The 20,725-nt window shown below is 44.1% G+C and overlaps 2 protein-coding genes across 2 annotated transcripts in view; both read left to right on the top strand.

The window, feature by feature from the left end:
* Window positions 1–2,984, top strand: part of si:ch211-57n23.4 (immunoglobulin superfamily DCC subclass member 3) — a 55,933-nt gene extending 52,949 nt beyond the window's left edge. Inside the window, exon 14 of the mRNA XM_041966905.1 lies at window positions 2,697–2,984. Within this exon, the coding sequence (XP_041822839.1) occupies window positions 2,697–2,984 (288 nt within the window). The remainder of the gene's footprint in view (window positions 1–2,696) is intronic.
* A 41-nt stretch (window positions 2,985–3,025) lies between these two features.
* The window catches only part of gatad2b (GATA zinc finger domain containing 2B), a 35,744-nt gene continuing 18,044 nt past the window's right edge, over window positions 3,026–20,725 (top strand). Inside the window, exons 1-4 of the mRNA XM_042012265.1 lie at window positions 3,026–3,157; window positions 15,666–16,046; window positions 17,181–17,310; window positions 19,135–19,266. Of these exons, the coding sequence (XP_041868199.1) occupies window positions 15,667–16,046; window positions 17,181–17,310; window positions 19,135–19,266 (642 nt within the window). The 5' untranslated portion in view covers window positions 3,026–3,157; window position 15,666. The remainder of the gene's footprint in view (window positions 3,158–15,665; window positions 16,047–17,180; window positions 17,311–19,134; window positions 19,267–20,725) is intronic.

Below are 20,725 nucleotides of genomic sequence, written 5' to 3'. Positions count from 1 at the left end.
CAGACTATTTTCATGTAAAAATGTGTTAACATTAAAGACGTCCTCTCCTGTTTCCTGTTATCTTCCCTCCAAACTTTTCCAGAACAGGACATGTCAGTAAATATTGTCTCTATTAACATTAAGAACAAAACGTTTTGGATTTCCACTCACATCTGTGGATTCATCCAGCTGGAGTGGAAAGTTCAAGTTCAACAAGGGCTGTTCCCGTTTCATCTGTCCTGCTGTCATCAGACCCAGATTTTAGTTTTTCTGCTGGGTTTGTGTTCATCGTCTCTGCCAGAACATCAGCAGCAGCAGCAGGAGGTCTTCACATCATCAAGGTTTTTTAAGCTACCAGCAAAGACACCACAGAAGAAGACTCCATGGTGGAGAATTTTAGCATGGAGTCTGTGAGGAGCTGAATTCAGTAAATTACCAACATGACAGGTGATGTTTGTGGTAAGATGGAGATGTTCTGGTTTCATGCTGCTGTTAGCTACTTTCTGAAACATCACGTCTCGGGTCAGGCTGCAGTTCATGGACGGAGATGATCAAACATTCTCACCATCATACTGACAGAATTTTACCGGCTCTGCTTTCACCTTCTTTGGATCTGGACTCTGGTTTCAGTATTGACCCTATAATTCAACCAGGAATCCATGGTTCCAAGTTTCTGATGTGATCGGTGGTTGGCAGGTGATGCTATCTGGTACGACCCAGAATGTTAAATGTCCTGGTATGCAGGTGATCTGGTTTGTTAGAATCAGTTTATAAGCCTAAATTTATCAAGATAATTCTCACCTGCACCTTGCTGGGACGGGCTCCAGCTTCCTTGCGACCCTGAACTGGAATAAGCTGAATAGAAAATTAAGGAACAGAAGCTTTTATTTCTGTTTTATTAAAATATTTATCACACTATTATCAATTTTACATGAAGATCATTGTAGTTATCTGTTCTTGTTTCTTACGTACCCCAAAGGGTATGTGTACCCCCATTTGAGAAACAGTGGTGTGGGCAGATCATTGATTGATTGATTGATTGATTGATTGATTGATTGTAGATGATATAGATCCAGATGTTTACATCATGTTTAATGTTTTCATAGAGATGACTTCTGCCTGAATGTCGGTCTAAGAAGCAGGGCTGTATCCAGGAAATGTTTCACGGGGTGGCCACGATAAGACAGAAGTTAGTGTGGGTTGGCCAAGTAACAGAATTCCACCAACTGTAATGTCCATCAGGGATTCTCAGGTGTCTGGAAACCCTAAAATAAAGGCTTTGAGCCTTTTTCAGTGTCACAAATAAAACTTACAGATGTTAAAGATTATTATACAAGATATGAACTTTAAAAGGGAGCTAAAAGATATTACAAACACCAAAAAATGATTTATCTGGCAAAGAAAATAACGGCTTTAGATACGGCCTATATTGTAGAGCAGGGTGACCAACCCGTCAATCACAATCGACTGGTCAATCTTGGAGACTTTCCCTGTAGCTCTTGAAAAATAGCTCTGGGGTTTCTGACAGACTTTAACAGCATAGCTGAGCTCCAAGAAAAATACACCTTCCCCACATGATAACGCCGTGAATGCCTTCAAGGCCAAGCTCAGTGTCTGGACCACACATCTCAAGAAAGGGAGGCTGACACACTTTCCCTTCTTCCCCAAAGTCAGGTCAAGGGACAGAGACTTTTGAGGACTTGTCAGCAGAGAAGTTTCCTCTCCTCAGTGCATGTGCATTAAAAATGAGTGCTTGCTGTGGATCCACGTACCTCTGTGAAAGGGCATTTTCACAAATAAAAACAATCAAAGTACAGGAGCCGACTTTCTGACACCTCACAGATTGCATCAGACTGGCTGTTTGTAGTTATGAGCCAAACTACAAGGTCCTCAGTCACAGCACCACACCGACTTCAGGAGCAAGACTGCATCAGTTTTGTCTTGTGATGGAGCAGAAATGATGCATGAAACACAGAACTGCACTCACCTGAAAGTTCATTTGCTAAACACAACATGAAATGGGTAATGGCTAGTTTGTATGACCTGCTCACTGCAAGTGTTTTAATTGTTCACCATTTCCTCAGACATGCTTCTGTTTTTGTGTCACCAACAAAAAGAGTTCAGGAATAAGTTGTGACGTGAAAGTATAGACAAAACAGTGGTGGCCTTACTATGTGTTACGGGATGTTCTTGGTCACACCTATTTTAAAGCTGGACCACCGTGTTGGATGCATGTTAATTACAATTAGCCTGAACAAAAAGGCTGAACTTTATCTGGACAGTGTTTTCACTCAGCTCTTCAGTAGGGTCGATCTTTTCTGTCACCCAAGCTGAGGTACGAGATTTTGGTCTTAATATATATATATATATATATATATAATGTAGCTCCCCTTGGATCTTTGGAGTCTGCTGCTGATTCAGGTGCATCTCTAACTCTGGCAGGATAGTTTTGGAGAAAGCATGTAAAACTAAACAAACACTCCTTCAAGCTTCGCTTCTCCCGCAAACTGTTACCAACAGAAACGTGGATCTTCAGGCGAGGGACATGTAGCTACGTTTAATGGTTGTACGGAGTGTTTAGCTTGTGCTCTGCGCACATAAAAAACACAGATCCGTCCTGCAATCACAGGTTTCATCCATCTGCCTCGGCTCTTTGTCATGAATGTGAAAACCAGTAAGAACCCCGATATAAGAAAACGCCTGTTTCTGTGTTTCAGCTGGGAACAGCGCAGCTTCTTTTCATCCTGTTAGGAAAATATTTCAGAAAACCGCCAGAGATCCGGTTCGCCCTCCGGACTCCACCACCACTCTGCTTTTTTTTCAGCTCCAATGGAGGTGACATGGCTCTCCATTCAGACACAGACAACAACAGACCCACTGACCAATCACATCTCTCTCTGTCTCCGCCGCGGAAATTAAAGACCAATCACCTGCCAAGTTGGTTCTGCTGTGAACAGAAGCAGCCAATCAGCGACCTGTCTGTACTTTACGGAGTAGCATTCTGACCAATCAGCGCCCAGTCTGGCTGTGAGGAACGGATGAGAGTGTGCGGAGGCCCAATCAGCGGCTCAGAGCTGGCTGCCGGTGCCGGGGACTGGTGGTGAGAATCCGCTGCAGCGTCAGGAGGACCGGACCGTGAACCCGGAGACGGTACACACTGAGGCGAAAGCGGACACAGGTGAGCCCGGGGATTTTCTCAAGGCCCGGCACGGGTCGGGGGTGTGTGGAAAAGGCTGGGCCGGGGTCGGTGTAGCGGGTCGGGCGGTAGAAGAGCCGCCGTGTCGCGGTGCTGCCGGTGGGTCTGATTCCGCTGTCAGACAATAGAGCGCGGTGGTTTGGCTGTTTATTGATGCAGGCTGACATGTTGGCGACCAGAACCGCCGCCTCCGACTCCAAATTCTCCTTTAAAGGTGTGATCGGACCAGAACCGATGGTCGGTGTTCAACAGCCGGTGGTCGGCTGTGTTTTTACGGTAATGGCTGAGATCCCCTCTGTGTGATTACACGGTGATCGAAGCGTTGTTCGGAAAGCCTCCAATCCTTTTCATTGTTTGATCCGGAGTCTCAAGGGGTTAACCGAGGCTGGAGAAAGCTGTGCTCCTCCGAACAGCCGTTTATTAATGCTCAGTTAAAGAGCACGGGGACCGGAGGAGACGTAAAAACGGTTTTTATTCCCGCACAGCGGAGAGCAGCGGCGGCGTGAAGGCGTCAGGCGGAGGCCGGGGGTGCTGATGGCCCTCAGCAATTAGGAAGAAAAACTCCAAATGCATCAGCCATTTACGTGGAGACTCAGCTGCCTCCATATGCACCTAAATGGCTGCCTGGCGCCTGACAGCAACATTGCAGCGTGAGGAGGCTCCATCCAGGCCGGATCCGCTCAGCATTCACACAGCAAGCAAACATTTAATGTGTGATCTGATTATTCTGCTGCATTTTGCTGTTTGTTCAGGAGAACTGTTGTTTCTCTGCTGCTGCACAGGATTTACATGGAAATGGATCTCAGATGGTTTTCATCACTTCTGGTTATGATGGACGGTTCAGAACTTCATCCAGGCCAGATGAATCTCACACTTAATGTTTTAACATGGAAGAATCAGACAGATATGCATTTGTAATTTAGAATAAAAGGAAACTAATAGGAACCCAGCAGTGTATGAAATCCAGCCAGCTCCAGTCCGTCTTCAGGATTTCACACATTTTTATCTGAATGTAGGAAGAAGGACAAGAGAAACCCGGGTGCCCTCAGCCCCCCTCTCATGTTCGGTGGGTTTGTATGAATGAAATGTCCCTGCTGATGAATGAACCGAAAACTTTTATTACGTCAAGTCCTGGTCAGCCTCCCAGAGGAAGTTTCAGATGGATTAAGACAGATTTTTGTTAGAAATGTCAGGTTCTTGACATTTCTTATGAAGGTAGATTGAGCTGTTTGTTGTACTGGAAATTATTAAATGTTCCTGTAGTAATAGTATATGAAGTACATTTTTATTCTACATGTATCAACACAGTATCAAAGTATTTTATACATCTTGAGTTAAATTGACTGAAACATTTTAATACTGGAATGAGGGAACCTTAAAAATTTAACTCTGCATTTGACCCGTCCGTTGGCACTAGGACCAGCGTCCATGGGGTTGAGGGCCTTGCTCAGGGGCTCACAGTGGTTCACGTTCATTGCCAGTCTGGGGAGTTGAACCTGGAAGCTCCACGTCCACCTCTAACCACTCAGCCACCACTGCCTGAAATGTTTCACCTCACAAAATAAAACAGAAGCAGCTCGGTGACTTTTCAGTGGTTGCTCACGGATAGAAAACCAGCCGTGTAACAACAGACCAAGAACGTCATGATTTCACTGTTGGTCACGTTATCAAATGTCACAAGTAATTAATCATAAAGATCCCTCAGATTCCCACGTTGGATCATATCATGAGATCAGAAAGGAAAAAGTTAAACAACATTCGTGTTGCTTTGTTTTCCTTTCATGGACAAGTTGGAAAACAGCAGTAGAAGAGTCATTCCCTCCAAATGAACAAATTAAGTTGAATTTCTTTGCTTGTATGAAAATGAGCAGGGTGTCATTGTGCAGGACGACTTGCATCCAATTAAAAAGAAAATGCATCCGACATGTTTCACCTCCTGCAGGTTAGCCGTGTACCACAAAGAAAAGGTAAATGTTCTGTAACGGGGTTAAATGATGCTAACGTAAGGTAACGCTGACATTAAATGTTGTCTTTTAATAGTTATGTGTGACTGGTTGGACTTAACAGCAACGCGATGAGTTAATTTACTGAACATTAGATTATAAGAATGGACGGGCTGAAAAAATAACTTCATGGATCTTTTCTCTTTTCAAACATAACCAACTTGGTGCGTCGTGGACGCCTTTAAGGCCGTTTACGCTCAACTCAGACGTACAGCTTCGTTTCCAGAGAGCTTAGCTATCGTTCGCTTGACGCAGCGATAAGTTATCCCCCTGCCCTGGAAATGTTTGAGAATTTTATCATTTCATGTGACCTCCATCAAAAACAATGTGAAACATCTACAGCCCAGAAGAGGAAGCTGTGACGTTGCACAGCACGCGTTCTTTCCAGAAGTAAACGTGTGCATGTGAGATCATACGATGACATCATACGCTGGTACGATGATGTAACACGCCTCCGTCTATTCGATCTTCTTGCTTTGTGCAGAGCAGAACTGTGACGTCTGTCTCACTTCATGGACATAAAGTCAGATAAAATATGACATGATTGTTCAGACTGAGGATGCTTTAAAAGCATCAGATCTGATTCAGGACCACATGTAAGTGGTCAGGGTTGGTTTAGAAAGCTGTTCAGAGTGTTGTAAAAAGATGGACACGTGAGAATTGAACCTATTTTATCTGCAGTGTGAACGTAGCCAAGCTTCTCTTTTCATCCTTTCGTCTCAAGCTAAACATCCATACTGTCCCGTCTGCAGCAGCAATGTCACATTTTTATTGGTGCAGTTTTTGTCAAAGTAATAATCATATTATCCTTATTACTTACTGATACTTATTAATGAATTTTCCAACACTATAAATGTGTAAAATCGCATGAATACTCATTATCGGTCTTTAAGCCTCATGTTAATGAAGTCTGTATTTATTGTGATAAATTTGGCTGTGATTGTTTCATAGCCATGAAATTTGAGAAAGAAGTGTGTTTTTTTTAATGGACTTTGAGATTCTTGACTTTCATCCATATCCACTGTATTCTGTCAAAAAAAACAATTCTCATACTAATCAATACTAAAATTTAGTGTCTAGTAAGATATCAAGTAGCACAGGTATCAATACTTAAATGCCACCTGGCGTCTGCTGGCTCATGGAAAGGACCAGCCGCCTCTTCCCATTTTCAGCAGGCACTGCAGCAGGCAGCTTCTACCTGGACCCATTTTTTACAGTTTTGTTGCTACAGTTAGCAAATTTCAGACCTTTCTAGCAACGCTTAAACAATGTGACTAGCAAGAAATGTAAACTTTCTTTGGATTTATTTCAGACTTTTGGAGGCCGAGGAGAAAGCATGTTTTTTAAATTCTTCTCAATGAGCAGGAGGTGCTGCTGCAGGCCCACGTGACCTCCAGCAGACACCCAGCCTGCTGGAGGACCACCAGGGCCCCCTCACACACCCACAGCCAGCCGCTGCTGCAGGCCCCGCCCTGTCCAGACATGGTGGAGGTTCCACATTCAGCAGCAGGCCCATTTTCCAGCTGCAGAGCAGGTGTTCACCTAGAGATGTTTTTATTACGTTGGAACTGCTAATTAAAAGATTTCTACCATAAACGTTCAGCAGAACCACATCTTTCTGCTTTCAATTAAAGTAAAAAAATCCTGTATGTTCTCATTTCTCTGCAGGTAAAGTTTAGTGAACTAAGTCGATGACGGTATCGCCCCCTTTCAGCCTCCCTTTGGCTTTGTAGTTGATTCACACATTTATCTGGTTTTCCACTGAGTAACAACTAGCCCCTTGAATGAAACCTGAACAATGGAAGAATTTTCTGAATATCTGTCCAAATTCAGGAATACTGGGACATAAAATGTAAAAACAAAATGTGAAAATTGTTCTGTCATGGTTGGCAGGGACTGCGCCTGGTATGTTCCTGGTTAATGAATTATGGATTCACAGCAAAGTGCTTTGGGTTTCTTGAAAGAGAGCTAAAGAAATGTAATCCATTATTACTTAAAAGTTCAAAATCCATCTTCTCGCTTATTAATCATACAGGACAGTTGGTGATACTAATAATAAAGTAAAATGTTTTTGCAATAATGAATTGTGTCTTTAAAAACAGTTAGTGGTAATTGACCAAAACTTGCATCCAAAGGTTAATTTTTTTATAAGGATTCATTAAATCAGGATATAAATGAAAAGAGAACCCTTTCATTAAAGAAAATTTTATAAAAGAACAAATATTATTTCATGACTTTTTTTTTGCAGTTTAAAATTAAAACTACAAATTTTGTACTTAACGATCCCCATGTACCTTTTTAATGAGGCATAAGGGTTTAGGTTTACTTGTTTCGATCTAGGGCTAGGCAATGTTGAATATACATGATGTATCCTGACAAGGTTTACGTATGATATATAAAAAGGCTATATCGTGAACATTGAGTACAAACTGTGACAGCAACATTTTAAGTTGCCTGCATGTGATTTTCTTCGTAGTGTGGCTTCTCTCACTCACAGCAGACAGACAGCTCACTCGCCCCCCCACGGCGGTGCACATGCCTGTTGTTTGCTTCAGGAAAGACAGGAGACATGGAGACATGGAGCTAGCTGGCTCGAAGGTTAGTTTACGAACCTTAAAGGCCCAATAAACGTTTTAGCGCCACAACACAGGAAATCACATCCACGGTAGTTACCAAATGTGAGCTTATTTCTCTCGTTAAGGCCCATTTATGCTCGACACAGAAGACAGATATGTAGACAGATGGACAGCTTCGTCCGTCTTCTGCGTCGGATAGGCCTGTAATTTGGTCCGTTTTCAGGGAGCTTGACTATCCGTCGCTTGAGGCAGAAAACGGAGAAATACCACCAAAATTCACAGGGGTAGTGATGAGTAGAACAGCTGATATGCGGCCAGCGAAAGAAACAAACCAGAGAAGAAGAGGAGGAGCAGAAAGGAAACAAAAAAATCATAAGATGAAGGAAGACGAGGACAGCTAGCGACTTCTTCTAGTATTATTGGACTCTTTTGGAGACTGACGTGAATGTAGTTTATTCTTCTCAATGAACAGTGGATGCTGCGCAGACCCCTCCCCTCCAGAAGCACTCAGAAGAGGCCTGGTCCTCACGCAGCAGCTCTAGAATCAGCAGCATCTCCAGCTGCAGCATCAACAGCATTTCCATGGCAGCATCTCCACCAGCAGCATCAACAGAAGCTCCAGCAGTATCTCTAGCTGCAGCTCCAGAAACAGCTCCAGCTTGTTCCAGAGCAAGAGTCCCCTTGCCCTTGGTCTCTCATCCATCCAAGCTCGGGTCCTCTACCAGAGGCCTGGGAGCTTGAGGGTTCTGCGCAGTATCTTGGCTGTTCCTAGGACTGCACACTTCTGGACTGAGATGTCTGAGGTTTGTCCTGGGATCTGCTGTAGCCACTCTTCCAGTTTGGGGGTTACTGCCCCGAGTGCTCCGATGACCACGGGCACCACTGTTGCCTTCACTTTCCAGGTTCAAGTTCTTCTTTCAGGCCTTGGTATTTCTCTAGTTTCTCATGTTCCTTTTTCCTGATGTTGCAATCGCTTGATATTGCGATGTCAACCACAACGGCTTTCCTCTGCTGTTTGTCCATCACCACAATGTCCGGCTGGTTTGCCATTACCATTTTGTCGGTCTGGATCTGGAAGTCCCACAGGATCTTAGCTCGGTTATTCTCTACCACCTTCGGAGGTGTTTCCCACCTTGACCTCGGGGCTTCCAGTCTGTACTCCGCACAGATGTTCCTGTACACTAAACCAGCCACTTGGTTATGACGCTCCTTGTAAGCTTTCCCTGCCAGCATCTTACACCCTGCAGTTATGTGCTGGATTGTCTCAGTGGCCTCTGCACAGTTTACACCTGGGGTCTAGTCTTGTATGGTAGATCTGGGCCTCTATTACCCTGGTGCTCAAGGCCTGCTCCTGTGCAGCTATGATCAGTGCCTCTGTGCTGTCTTTCAGTCCAGCCCTTTCTAGCCATTGGTAGGCTTTCTCGATATCAGCCACTTCAGTTATCTGTCGGTGGTACATTCCATGGAGGGGCTTTTCCTCCCATGATGGTTCCTCCATCACCACATGATCTGTTTTCCACTGCCTGAGACCTTCACCGAGCACTTCGTCCGTTGAGGCCATCTTCCTGATGTATTCAAGGATGTTGGATGTTTCATCCTGGATAGTGGTTCTGACACTCACAAGTCCTCTGCCTCCTTCCTTGTGCTTAGTGTACAGTCCCAGGGTGCTGGATTTGGGGTGGAACCCTCCATGCATGGTTAGGAGCTTTCGTGTTTTCACATCTGTGGTCTGAATCTCTTCCTTTGGCCAGCTTATTATTCCTGCAGGGTATCTCATGACCGGCAGGGCATAGCTGTTAATTGCCCTGATCTTGTTCTTGCCATTGAGCTGACTCCTTAGGACTTGCCTTACTCGTTGGAGGTATTTGGCTGTGGCTGCTTTTCTTGTGGCCTGTTCGAAGTTGCCATTTGCTTGTGGGATTCCAAGGTACTTGTAGCTGTCCTCAATGTCTGCTATTCTGCCGTCTGGGAGTGAGACCCCTTCTGTATGGACTAACTTCCCTCTCTTTGTCACCATCCACCCACACTTCTCAAGTCCGAATGACATTCCGATGTCATTGCTGTAGATCCTGGTTGTGTGGATCAGTGAGTCAGTGTCTCGCTTACTCTTGGCGTACAGCTTGATGTCATCCATGTAGAGGAGTTGACTAATGGTGGACCCATTCCTGAGTCGGTATCCATAGCCAGTCTTGGTGATTATTTGGCTGAAGGGGTTCAGACCTATGCAGAACAGCACAGGGAACAGGGCATCTCCTTGGTATATGCCACATTTGATGGACACTTTTGCAATTAGCTTGCAGTTGGCCTCAATGGTGGTCTTCCACTGCCTCATTGAGTTTGCAATGAAGGCTCTTAGAGTCCTGTTGATGTTATACATCTCCAAGCATTCCACGATCCATGTGTGTGGCATTGAGTCATAGGCTTTCTTGTAATCAATCCAGGCAGTGCACAGATTGGTATTCCTGGTTCTGCAGTCCCAAGCGACTGTTCTATCTACCAGCAGCTGGTGTTTTGCTCTTCTGGTATTTTTACCAATGCCTTTCTTTGCTGTGCTCATGTATTGATCCATGTGCCCACTTATCTTAGCCACTATGATGCCTGACATGAGCTTCCATGTGGTGGGGAGACAGGTTATTGGGCGATAGTTGGATGGAACTGTTCCCTTCAGGGGATCCTTCTGGATCAGGATTGTCCGGCCTTCAGTTAGCCATTCAGGGTGGGTCCCATCCTTTAGCAGCTGGGTCTTTTGTGCTGCGAGGCGCTCATGAAGTGCAGTTAGCTTCTTCAGACAGTAGGTGTGAACCATGTCAAGCCCTGGTGCTGTCCAGTTTTTCATACCTGAGACTCTTTGTTGAATGTCTGCCACTGTGATTGTTACTGGTCCTTGTTCGGGGAGGTTGCTGTGGTCTGCACTTAGTTCCATCAGCAACTGTGCACCGCTGTTGTGTGATGCCTCCTTCTCCCATATACTTTTACAGTATTGTTCAGTCTCCAGCCTTGGCGGGTCTGCCCTGTTGTTATTACCCTGCCACTGAGAGTACACTTTAGCTGGTTAAGTTGAAAACAGCTGGTTTATTTGCCTTGCTTCAATTTCTCTCGTGTACCTCGTTAGGCAGGTTGCCAAGGCTTGGAGTCATTGTTTGGCAGTTTCTAGTGCTTCAGGTATGGGCATCTGGCTGTACCTCCTGGGTACCTGTTTTTCTTTGCACCTTTCTGGAGCTCTGATAGTTGGCTCACTTCTCTCCAAGCTGCCTTGATTTTAGCCTCCAACCTCCTCTTCCATGGTGGATATGTATCTTTATGGTTGCTCTTTGGTTTATAGCCAAGCACCTCAAGGATAACTGCTGCAGAGGTGTAGATCAGCTCATTGGTTTCAGTGATGGTCATTGTAGGAATCGTTCTCAAGGCTGCATTCACATCTTCCAGGAGACTTTCCGATGGTGCTCCACTCAGCCTCTGTAATTGGCCTTGGGGTTGCCTGATGTTAATTTTTGCAATGATCTTATCTTTTAGGTCAGTCGCTGCCTCGCTCAGCATGATTGTGTACGAAGCCCCAATAAGCACAATCTCTGGATGGGGAGTTGTTGTTAACTCCCCCACTGACCTGGCGTCCTGGCCCCTTGCCATAGCATTTGTGTTGTACCTTGCCAATTGCAAGCTGTGATAGCAGTTGCCGTCTGTGGATGTTGGATTGTTGAGCTACTAGTTGTTGATTGTGCTTTCGAAGACTCTATATTTCCCACATTCTCTGCATGTAACCACTCTGACTAGGATTACTGGAGTAGTAGCATTCCAACAGAGCCTTGTTCTCGCTTCTCGTCCATTTCCGTCTCATTCCAGTAGCCCACTTCTCACCAGGATGCTCTGGTTCCCCAGCACCTGACGCAGACCTTGTTTGACCGGGCGACGTCTGAGCCAGTATGCCTCATGTTCCCTTGTCCTCTCATCAGATGAGGTAGGCAGTAGTGCAGAGGGTGTTGCCTAAGGACCCACACTAGGTGTTGGTAATTGCCCCGGCCGGGATTTGTACCCAGGTCTCCTGCGTGAACAGGACATGTATGTATGTATGTATGTCTGTGTGTAATATATATATATATATATATATATATATATATATATATATATATATATATATATATATATATATATATATATATATATATATATATGCTCCGAGGCAGGGTCTGAACGGGGTTCTATAGGAACCCTCATGACGTAGGTGTTTGGTGACTGGTAGTTACGCCCCTTGCCAGATTTCCGCATTTTGTGTCCCCGCCACATTTAAAAACACGGTTGCACATACGGACAAAAAACAACAACAGAGCAAGCGATAAATGGACCGACGAGGAGGTCGAAGCTCTTCTGACCGTCTACGCCACAGAGGATTTTCAGAGAGGTTTTGAAGGTTCGCAGCGAAATATAAAAATATTCCTGACGATCAGCTCTGAGTCAGAGAACGCGAGATAACGCGAAGCAGCGCACGTAGAAAACTCACACAAGACTACAAATAAATTAAGGACCACGACAACCGGAGCGGGACGAACCGAACAAACAGTAAATAGGACAGTTTGTACCACCGACATGTTTACTCTGTCAACGCCGCAGCAAATGACTCCTGCGTGCGGCAGGAAAAGCCAGTGTGATATGCAGCATATACACACATGTAAATAGTTATTTTTGCTCTGCTGTATTCACTATAAAAAAATAAATGACTTTGTAAAGAGTCTGAAGTATTCAGTTTGTGTCTGTTAGATGTGCTTTGGCCACATCTATAAAATATTAGCTAATAAAAATATTGAGTTGTTATTAACTTATCACAGCTATGAAATATTAAATAATCCATCTTTGGCTGCTACGTTTTAAGTCTTATCCTGGGTGTAAATTACATTAGTTTATCAACTTTATAATATGCTCCATATCACAGAACGAAGTTTATCATGTTTAACCAAGATCTGACACAAATTACACACCTGTAAACATTTCACCACCCTTTTTATATCTTTACCTTCATATACGCTAAATCTGTGTGACTATGTCCTCATAATTCTAAACCATAACTCAGTCACAACCAACCCTCCAGTGACGGATTACTCCTCCACCTTTCTACTGATGATTCCATAAAACACACAAAGCTTAATAGCAGATGATGAGATCTTTATTTTGCACATAACAAAAGAAGAACAAATGATGCATTTTCTATGGAACATTTTCTCTTTAAATGTGTACATCATGTATACATGTATGTTCTATCTGTGGAACTTCCAGAACATGATGCTTATTATGAAGAGGTGTGTTGTGATTAGCTGGAAGGCAGGAGGTAAAGCATCCAGGCTGTTCTCCATCTCCTTCAGTATCTGCAGCAGGTGGTTGTGTCCATCCTCTCCAGTGCAGCTTCAGGCGGCCACAGATGGACTGAAATGTCTCCCTGGACATACAGAAATGCTCTATCCACTGCTTATCGGTAAAATTGAGAACAACCTTTTCCCACTAGTTATCAGCTTTGCTCCGGATCAGCCAGACGGTGAGGAGGTTCAATGAGCTGCAGCAACATCTGAAACAGAACACGAGTTACAATAAACCCGCCGTCTTTATTGTAATCTGCTCAACACAGACAGTAGAAAACCGTGAAATGTTTACCCATAAGACACGTATACAATTGGCGCATGTTTAATAAGTTAAACTTACACATCGTCTCCTTTGCGGCGGATCTCCTGCCGCTGGATTCTTCATCTTCTGACTTTCAGGAACCTTCCAGCCTTGAAGTGAGACGCCTGGTTGTATCGTCCATCAGTAACATCTCCATCAAGCAGAGCATGAACACTACGATCTCTTTCTTCTCCATGTTAGCTTACCTTGTTGTTTTGTTTTTAGCGGGTTTTGTTTTGTTGTTATGTGGCGCTAAAGTCACACGTCACTGTCGCAGACGTATGCGTCACATCGGTCCCGCTACCACCCCCAACTCATGTACGAATGCAACATGAAACAGTTCCCCTGGAGAAGGTAGTTCTTAGAACTAGGACAGTTATTAGAACTGCGTTCTTAGAACTTCTCTGTCGGAATGCGCCTTGTGACGTTGTCCAGGTGGTCTGGTCCGCTTCAGTAGTTCAGTGTGAAAGCAAAGCAAACCAAAGGAAGGTGGAACATTTTCTGCCCAACTAAACAGACCCCCCCGGACTGCCCTGGTGTGGATCGAGCCTAAACCTGAGGAGGATGTTTCAGCAGCAGTAGTTTGATTGGCAGCTACAAACATTAAGAACATGGTGTGTGGGAGTGTGTGTGTTGGGGGATGGGAGGAGGATGTTAAGAGCTGGTATTATAACATGAGGTACCAGCTCTGCCTAACAAAGACAAAGATGAGTGTGAGAATGGTGAAAAAGAAGAATGGATAAAACCTTTGGATGTCAGATTTGTCTGTCTTTCCCTCATTCCTCTACCCCCCCAAAAACACACACACACACACACTTCCCCACCACCACCACACCTTCATTTGATTGGCTGGTGTACCGGGAACAAATGAAACTGTGGCCTTCAGCTACATTTAAGGGCCTCTAAGCGTGTTTATTTTTACTGTGGAAGGGGAGGGCTTTGAGAACCTGGGGGAGGGTAGAGGATCTGGGAGGGTTTCTTTGTGTTACTGTACAGATGGAAGGTGGAGGGGTTAAATGTTAAAATTCTTCCTTCTGTTGGAATGCTGTGATGGAGGAAGAAGAAAACTGGATCTGCTGTTTTCAGCTGGTTGGTCTCCATGTTTTGTCTATTCTGCCCTCAGACTGTCACTCTTAACCCCGCAGAGAGGAATCTTTCATTTTTCTGTTTCCACAGATTTCTGATGTTTGACTTCCTCCATCCATCACCTTCTGCTGTTGCAGTGTGTGGCAGAGCAGATCTGACAGGGTGGAGTGGGTGATGGAGGTCTGTGTTTGAGTGAGGGAATAACAGTCTTGATATTATGTAAAGGCTCGTAGAGGAGGAGGAGGAGGAGGAGGGTTTCTGACGTGCAGCTTGAGGCCGACCGTGATTGGCTCATCAGCAGACATCTACCTCATTAACCCTTAACTTACCCAGAGTAAGTTAAGCTTACCCAGAGTGCTGTCTTTTATTGTCAACAGTTTCTCAGAAATGGTAGTGTGTAACTCCATGGGGTAAATTGTGATCAGTAGCTTACCCTAGATGATCTAAAGAGGTGTTCCAGACATTTATATCCCTTCCAGGAGGTTTACAATAAAGCTGCAAAATGTAAGATTTATTTCAAGACTCCACATGGTAAATCCACACTGAGGGATCCTTAATAACAGCATTATTTATCACATTGTCCTAATAAAAAAACATCACCATCACTACTATGTTGCTAAGAGACTTTTATTTCTGACCTGGGCATGATGATGAAGCCACTTCCTGTCAGACTTTCCACCAATCAGAGAGCTTAGATTGACGGTAACGTCCAATCAGGAGCAGCCAAAGATCAACCAGTGAGCAGAAAGTTCTATGTGTGTGTGAAAAGAAGAAAAATAATGCTCCTCTATGGCTGGAATAAAGCCAAGAAGACGTTTCTGATGCACGGTGGCGCCACAAAGCAGCTGAGCTGGAGTTGGTTTAGTGAGGAAAAAGTGGGATTTTTTTCAATGCCGCTATATTTTTCTCTTTAAAAAGCCAAGACTGAAGAGAAATGATATGTAGATGAGAAAAGGCTTGGTCAATGTTGAAATGTGTGTTCCACAAAGTAATGTAATAATAAATTCTGGTTGGCCTTTATATCTATATATATCTATATCTATTGATTTTGATATGCATCATTTATGGCTCATAATCTGACAACGTTCTGAAGAAAATAACTAGCTGTCCCTCAAGTCCTCGTCCCGATTTTATGAAAAATGTGTTGTTGTGTTAACCTGTTCTCTGTCTGGTCTCCAGGATGGAGCGGATGTCTGATGAGGCATTGAGGCTAAACCTGTTGAAGCGAGGCCTCGAGTCACCCAGCGAGCGAGAGGAGGCGCTGGCCAAGCGCCTGAAGATGGAGGGTCACGAAGCCATGGAGCGCCTCAAGATGCTGGCTCTTCTTAAACGCAAAGACTTGGCTGACCTAGCAGCCCTGGAGGTCCCAGGGGCCCTGGGAGATGTGAAGGGCCCTGGAGCAAGCACTATTCACCACCAGAGCCTAATGGGTGCAGCTTACGAGGAGAAGCTGAACGGAAGTCTGCGGTTTGGAAGTCACAGTAGTCATGTCGGAACAAGTAAGAATGGGAAGGAGAACATCATGGATGAGCCTGTGGACATGAGCGCTGGGAGAAGATGGTGAGTGTTTCCACAAAAAATACTGTGAGGAGAGGGAAGCAGTTTCCTTTAAAAACTGGAGAAATACACAACTCCGAATCAGAGAAGGAAAAATCTTTCGTTAAGGTAGGGTAGGAGAGGTTTTCCAGCAGCATTTGTTACTATATTACTTAAAATCACCTTCACACCCTGATTGCAGCCATTTAATTAAATGCACTAACACCAAAATAAAAACAATGTAGTCATTGGGGAACGGACTAAAAGACTTCCAAAGATTGGTTGGTGATATGCCATTGGTCCCGCCCCCCTCAAACCCCTGCACGTGCCTCTCTTCGTGCACGAATCGTGCGCTCTCCAAGGCTTGGAGCACTTGTTGAGCCAGAGCCAGAGCTTGGCTAGCTTACCACATTAACATATGGTACACACTTAAACGTAAGAGACTTTATAGCAGAAAAGGAGCCTATATCAAGTCGAAAAAGAAAAACTGTTTTGGAGAAGGCTACTTCCAAGAAGAAAGCTATGAGAGAGCGGAGCAAGAGCAGAGTGTTAGCGAATCGGTGCTGCCCGGCACTCGTGGACCCGCGCCTTGGAGGCGTGGCTTCAGGAGGAAGTCTGAATCAAATCAAATTATAGAATGCTTTTCATGCACAAAGTGCTTTACATAATAAAATGCATATTAAAAACATCATTTTAAAGCCCTGAAGAAATGGCTGTCCAGGATCTTCTCCCCTCCCTTTAATTTCATTTGTTGCCTTCACGTCTATGACCTGCAACATTCCTGAAAATAGTTGGTTCAGTGAATATTCCCAGTCTGTAACATTCCCATTCCTTCTCCCAATACTTCCTACACATTCTAACATTGAGGAAACTTCAGGCGTTCAGCAACACATGGTCGTGGTTGTTTCTGCACTCCAGAACCAGTCCATTACCCAAATCCTCCTTTTTCTCAGCCATGCTGCTGTAATATAGCAGAAAGTGGTTCTTCATGATCCAACCCCACATCATCATAGAACAGGTCTATAAAAGTCACAGAAAGTATCACTAATTTTCAGTATTTATTATTTATCTACTATTTAATGTGTATGGAAAATGTTTTCCCTGAACCTTCTTTTCAGATGATATTGACAGAAATATTTTTCCTGGTTTTCCGTGTAGCGAGGTCGAGCATGACAGACAGACTCCATCCCCCGATGTCATCATCCTGTCGGACAATGAGGCGTCCAGTCCCAGAACGACACCACGGCCTGAGGAGCGCATGCACCAGGCCAACCTGGACATGTTCAAGGTGAAACCAGCTGCAGCGTAACACATAATGTTTTAAACCTGAGAAACTTGTTGGAAGATGGAAGAACTGATCTATCTGCAAAATTTCTAGCTCTTACTCAGTTTTTAAATTCCATTGTGAGACATTCATAAAGATGTATAACAGAAATTATGTTTGTATCTTCATTGATGGTTAAAGATGCTTCAGTCAGGTAGACAGTGGTGAGTTCCTGTGATGATCATCTGTTAGAAGGAATCCGTGATTCCATTTACATGACTTCAAGTGCCAGGCTGTGGCTCTTTATAGGAGCCGGTCTAATGTGGTCTAGCTTCCCAAGAATTCAGTAAAATCATCCTTTACATATATGCTCAGCGCAAGCGGCAACCTACACCGGTAAAATGTGAAGCCTATGCGGAAGTTAAAAAAAACTGCAGTTCCCTCCTCATTCACTAGGGGCTCCAACACAGAGCAAATCCCCATAGACTCCCATGTTAAAAAGAAATAAACATGTTTAAAGCCTGGTACAAAAACCCATTTTAGGATTAACAGGTCAAGTTTACCTTCATGACAACTGTGAGGGGGGTGAATATTTTTTTCTAACTCATCTGGTTGGATGTTATTTAATCTTGAAATTAGGCATAATTAGGGGGTGTGTCCTTTTGATTGACAGGTATCCAATATCCACATGAAAGAAGGGAGAGTGCAGCACAACCGCGGTTTTTAGCCGGCTAACAGCGCACCTTAGCTTTAGCCCGCCTACCACCGTTAGCTGGTTAGCTACGTTAGCTCCAGGTTAGCTCAGTTAGCTACAGGCAGCGCGGATTTTGATAGGTGTCAGTCATCCACCCCCACCTTCACAGCCCCCCTCTCAGCTCCACCTCTTTTCCCATTTTTGTATTTTAATGGAGCGATGGCAGGCGAGACGCTGCCAAGATGGAGACGGTAGGAACCGCCCAACGAGCTTCACTTTTGCTCTTCAGAAACCTACGCCCATCTTTTATATACAGTCTATGGCTCCATGTTGTTTATTTATGAGTTGACAACACTTTAGAGAAGTTATTTCTGACATAGCTCCGTTTGGTCGGCTGGAAACTGACTAATCAGAGGATAAGACACATCAACCACAGTCTCCACATCCCGACTGTCAAAACTGGAGTGAGCAAGGACTGTTTATCTGAACGTACACTGACAGAATTGAGAGCGTGCTGGTCACCTGGTTTTTACCATGCACATACATTTTCATGCAAGCAGTCAGTTTTCAAGTGCCCCCCTTTTGTAAAAGCCATATTGGAATGTCTATTCAACTTGGAAAATCTAAAGCAACTTATCAGCAGGTACTTTTACTCTCAGTTCATGTGCAGAGCAGAATCTGACAGCAGAGTAGCCTACCGCGTCTGGAGGCGGCAATGCTGGTTCAGTTAAAAGAATTTTGACATTCTGCATGTGAAACAATTTCATTCTCAGCGTTTTGAAGGCGTGGTACTAACAATATAGCCGTGAGTCAAAGGACGGCAGAGTCAATGTAGGGAAAACCCTGTACCACAACAACCTGATATTCAGTTTGAACGATTTTCTAACTGGAACCCATAATAGTTTATTCATTTGTTGTTTCAGCTGCAGTAGCAGCCGGCTTAGCAAAGGGAAGGGAAACATAAAGTTTGTTTCAGAAACAGCATTTCTGTGATGTCCTAAGTAATGGGGGGCCTGGGCCCCAGTAGAGCTCTACGTCTAGCAACACCCCTGTTTGTATGTTTGACCTGTGGAACAGAAAATGTTTCCTCGTTGTCCTTTTAAAGTGTAATTGTCTTAGAAAAGTTGTCATCTGTTTGGGTTTTTGTGTTTTAGGGTAAGACGGGGGAGGAGCGGCACCAGATGATCAAAGCTCTGAGAGAAGAGCTTCGTCTGGAGGAGGCTCGCCTCGTCCTGCTCAAGAAGCTCCGACAGAGTCAGATGCAGAAGGAGAATGTGGTGCAGAAGGTTGGTACTGGTTCTGCTCTTTTTCACACAGTTCTGGTTCAGAGTGACCAAACACCGCATCATCAGTGGTTCTGCTGTGGCTGCCGGACCCAACAACTGTCATCAGTTCATCAGTCTGACCTTTAACATCAGGAAGTGGCTTTCTTCCAGTCCTGATCCGACAACACCTGCGGTCGGATCTGATGAAGAGGCTTCATCCTGCAGTGACATGGTTACAGATTCCTGATAGTTGGATCTGCAGCATCCTTACTGCCAGCGTGGAGTTAGACTCTTCCTCGTTGTTTTCCTGAACCTGCTGTAGATTAACTACTGCTTTGAACACTGATTTTCAGAACAAAGTTCAATCCTTCACCCTCAGAAAAGTTATAAATGGTGATAAAGAAAGCATTAAATACAGCAGTTTAAATGTTTTTACACCTACAAACAGATTTATTTACACACCTAAATTATTTTTTAAAGTAGTTATGTAAAACCAGCTGATGATGCCTCTTCCTGTTTCCTGTAGCAGCAGGTTTATGGTCGGAGCACTGACGGGAACAGTTTGCTGTTCCTCATTTAAAAAGCGGTCAACAAAGAAGTTTTAGAGACATGAAGACCTGGATGACTCTGAATTTTCTCCTCCTAAATTCAGACAGACTAAGATACTGTCCAGCTTATGGAATTACTCTGGATGGTATTATCTTGGCTTCAAGTAACACAGTAAGGAACGTCAAAGTTATTCTGGACCAGGATCTGTCCTTTCACTTGCATATAAAACGGGTTTCTAGGACCACCTTCTTCTAGCTTTACAATATTCCCAAAATGAGGAACATCCTGTCTCAGTGATGCAGAAAAACTAGTCCATGTTTGTTAAATCCTGATTGGATGACTGTTATTACTGATTATTGTTCTATCCCAGAAATGTGTTCTAATGGTGATTATCATCAGTTTTATTTTTTCTTCATCGGCTCCCTGTTAAATCCAGAATAGAATTTAAAGTTCTTCTCCTCACCTGTAACGCTCCCAGGACCTGGTAACGAAAGGGTTGCATGTGTGAAAACATGTAAACTTGCAGAAACATGTTGCAGTTCATTTACTAACTTGGCACCAAGGATCACCAACCCCTCTCTTAAGGGCGATAATGACCATCGTCAGCCCAGATACACCACTGACCAGATGCTGAGCGTGCGCTGCAATGCGCTGCATGCGTGCGCTGCATGCGTGCGCTGCATGCGTAATGAAAGGTGCTACAGGAGGCACGTTTATTTGATTAATATGTCTTGGGCGGAAAGTTTTATTCCATCAATAAAAACTAGTGTATTGTTACATAGGATTCAAGGATTCAAGGAACTTTATTGTCATACCAGCTCACATTTACATGTTTATGGTACGAAATTAGAACTGAGGTCCCGGTTTGAGCCATAAGAAGGAGGGCAATAAGTGAAATAAAATAAGACATGAAAAAAAAATAGAAATATAG

Source organism: Melanotaenia boesemani, chromosome 17 (assembly GCF_017639745.1).
Source record: "Melanotaenia boesemani isolate fMelBoe1 chromosome 17, fMelBoe1.pri, whole genome shotgun sequence".
Taxonomy (NCBI): Eukaryota; Metazoa; Chordata; class Actinopteri; order Atheriniformes; family Melanotaeniidae; genus Melanotaenia; species Melanotaenia boesemani.
The sequence above is the reverse complement of the archived record's forward strand: the minus strand, read 5'-3'. Positions and strand labels throughout refer to the sequence as shown.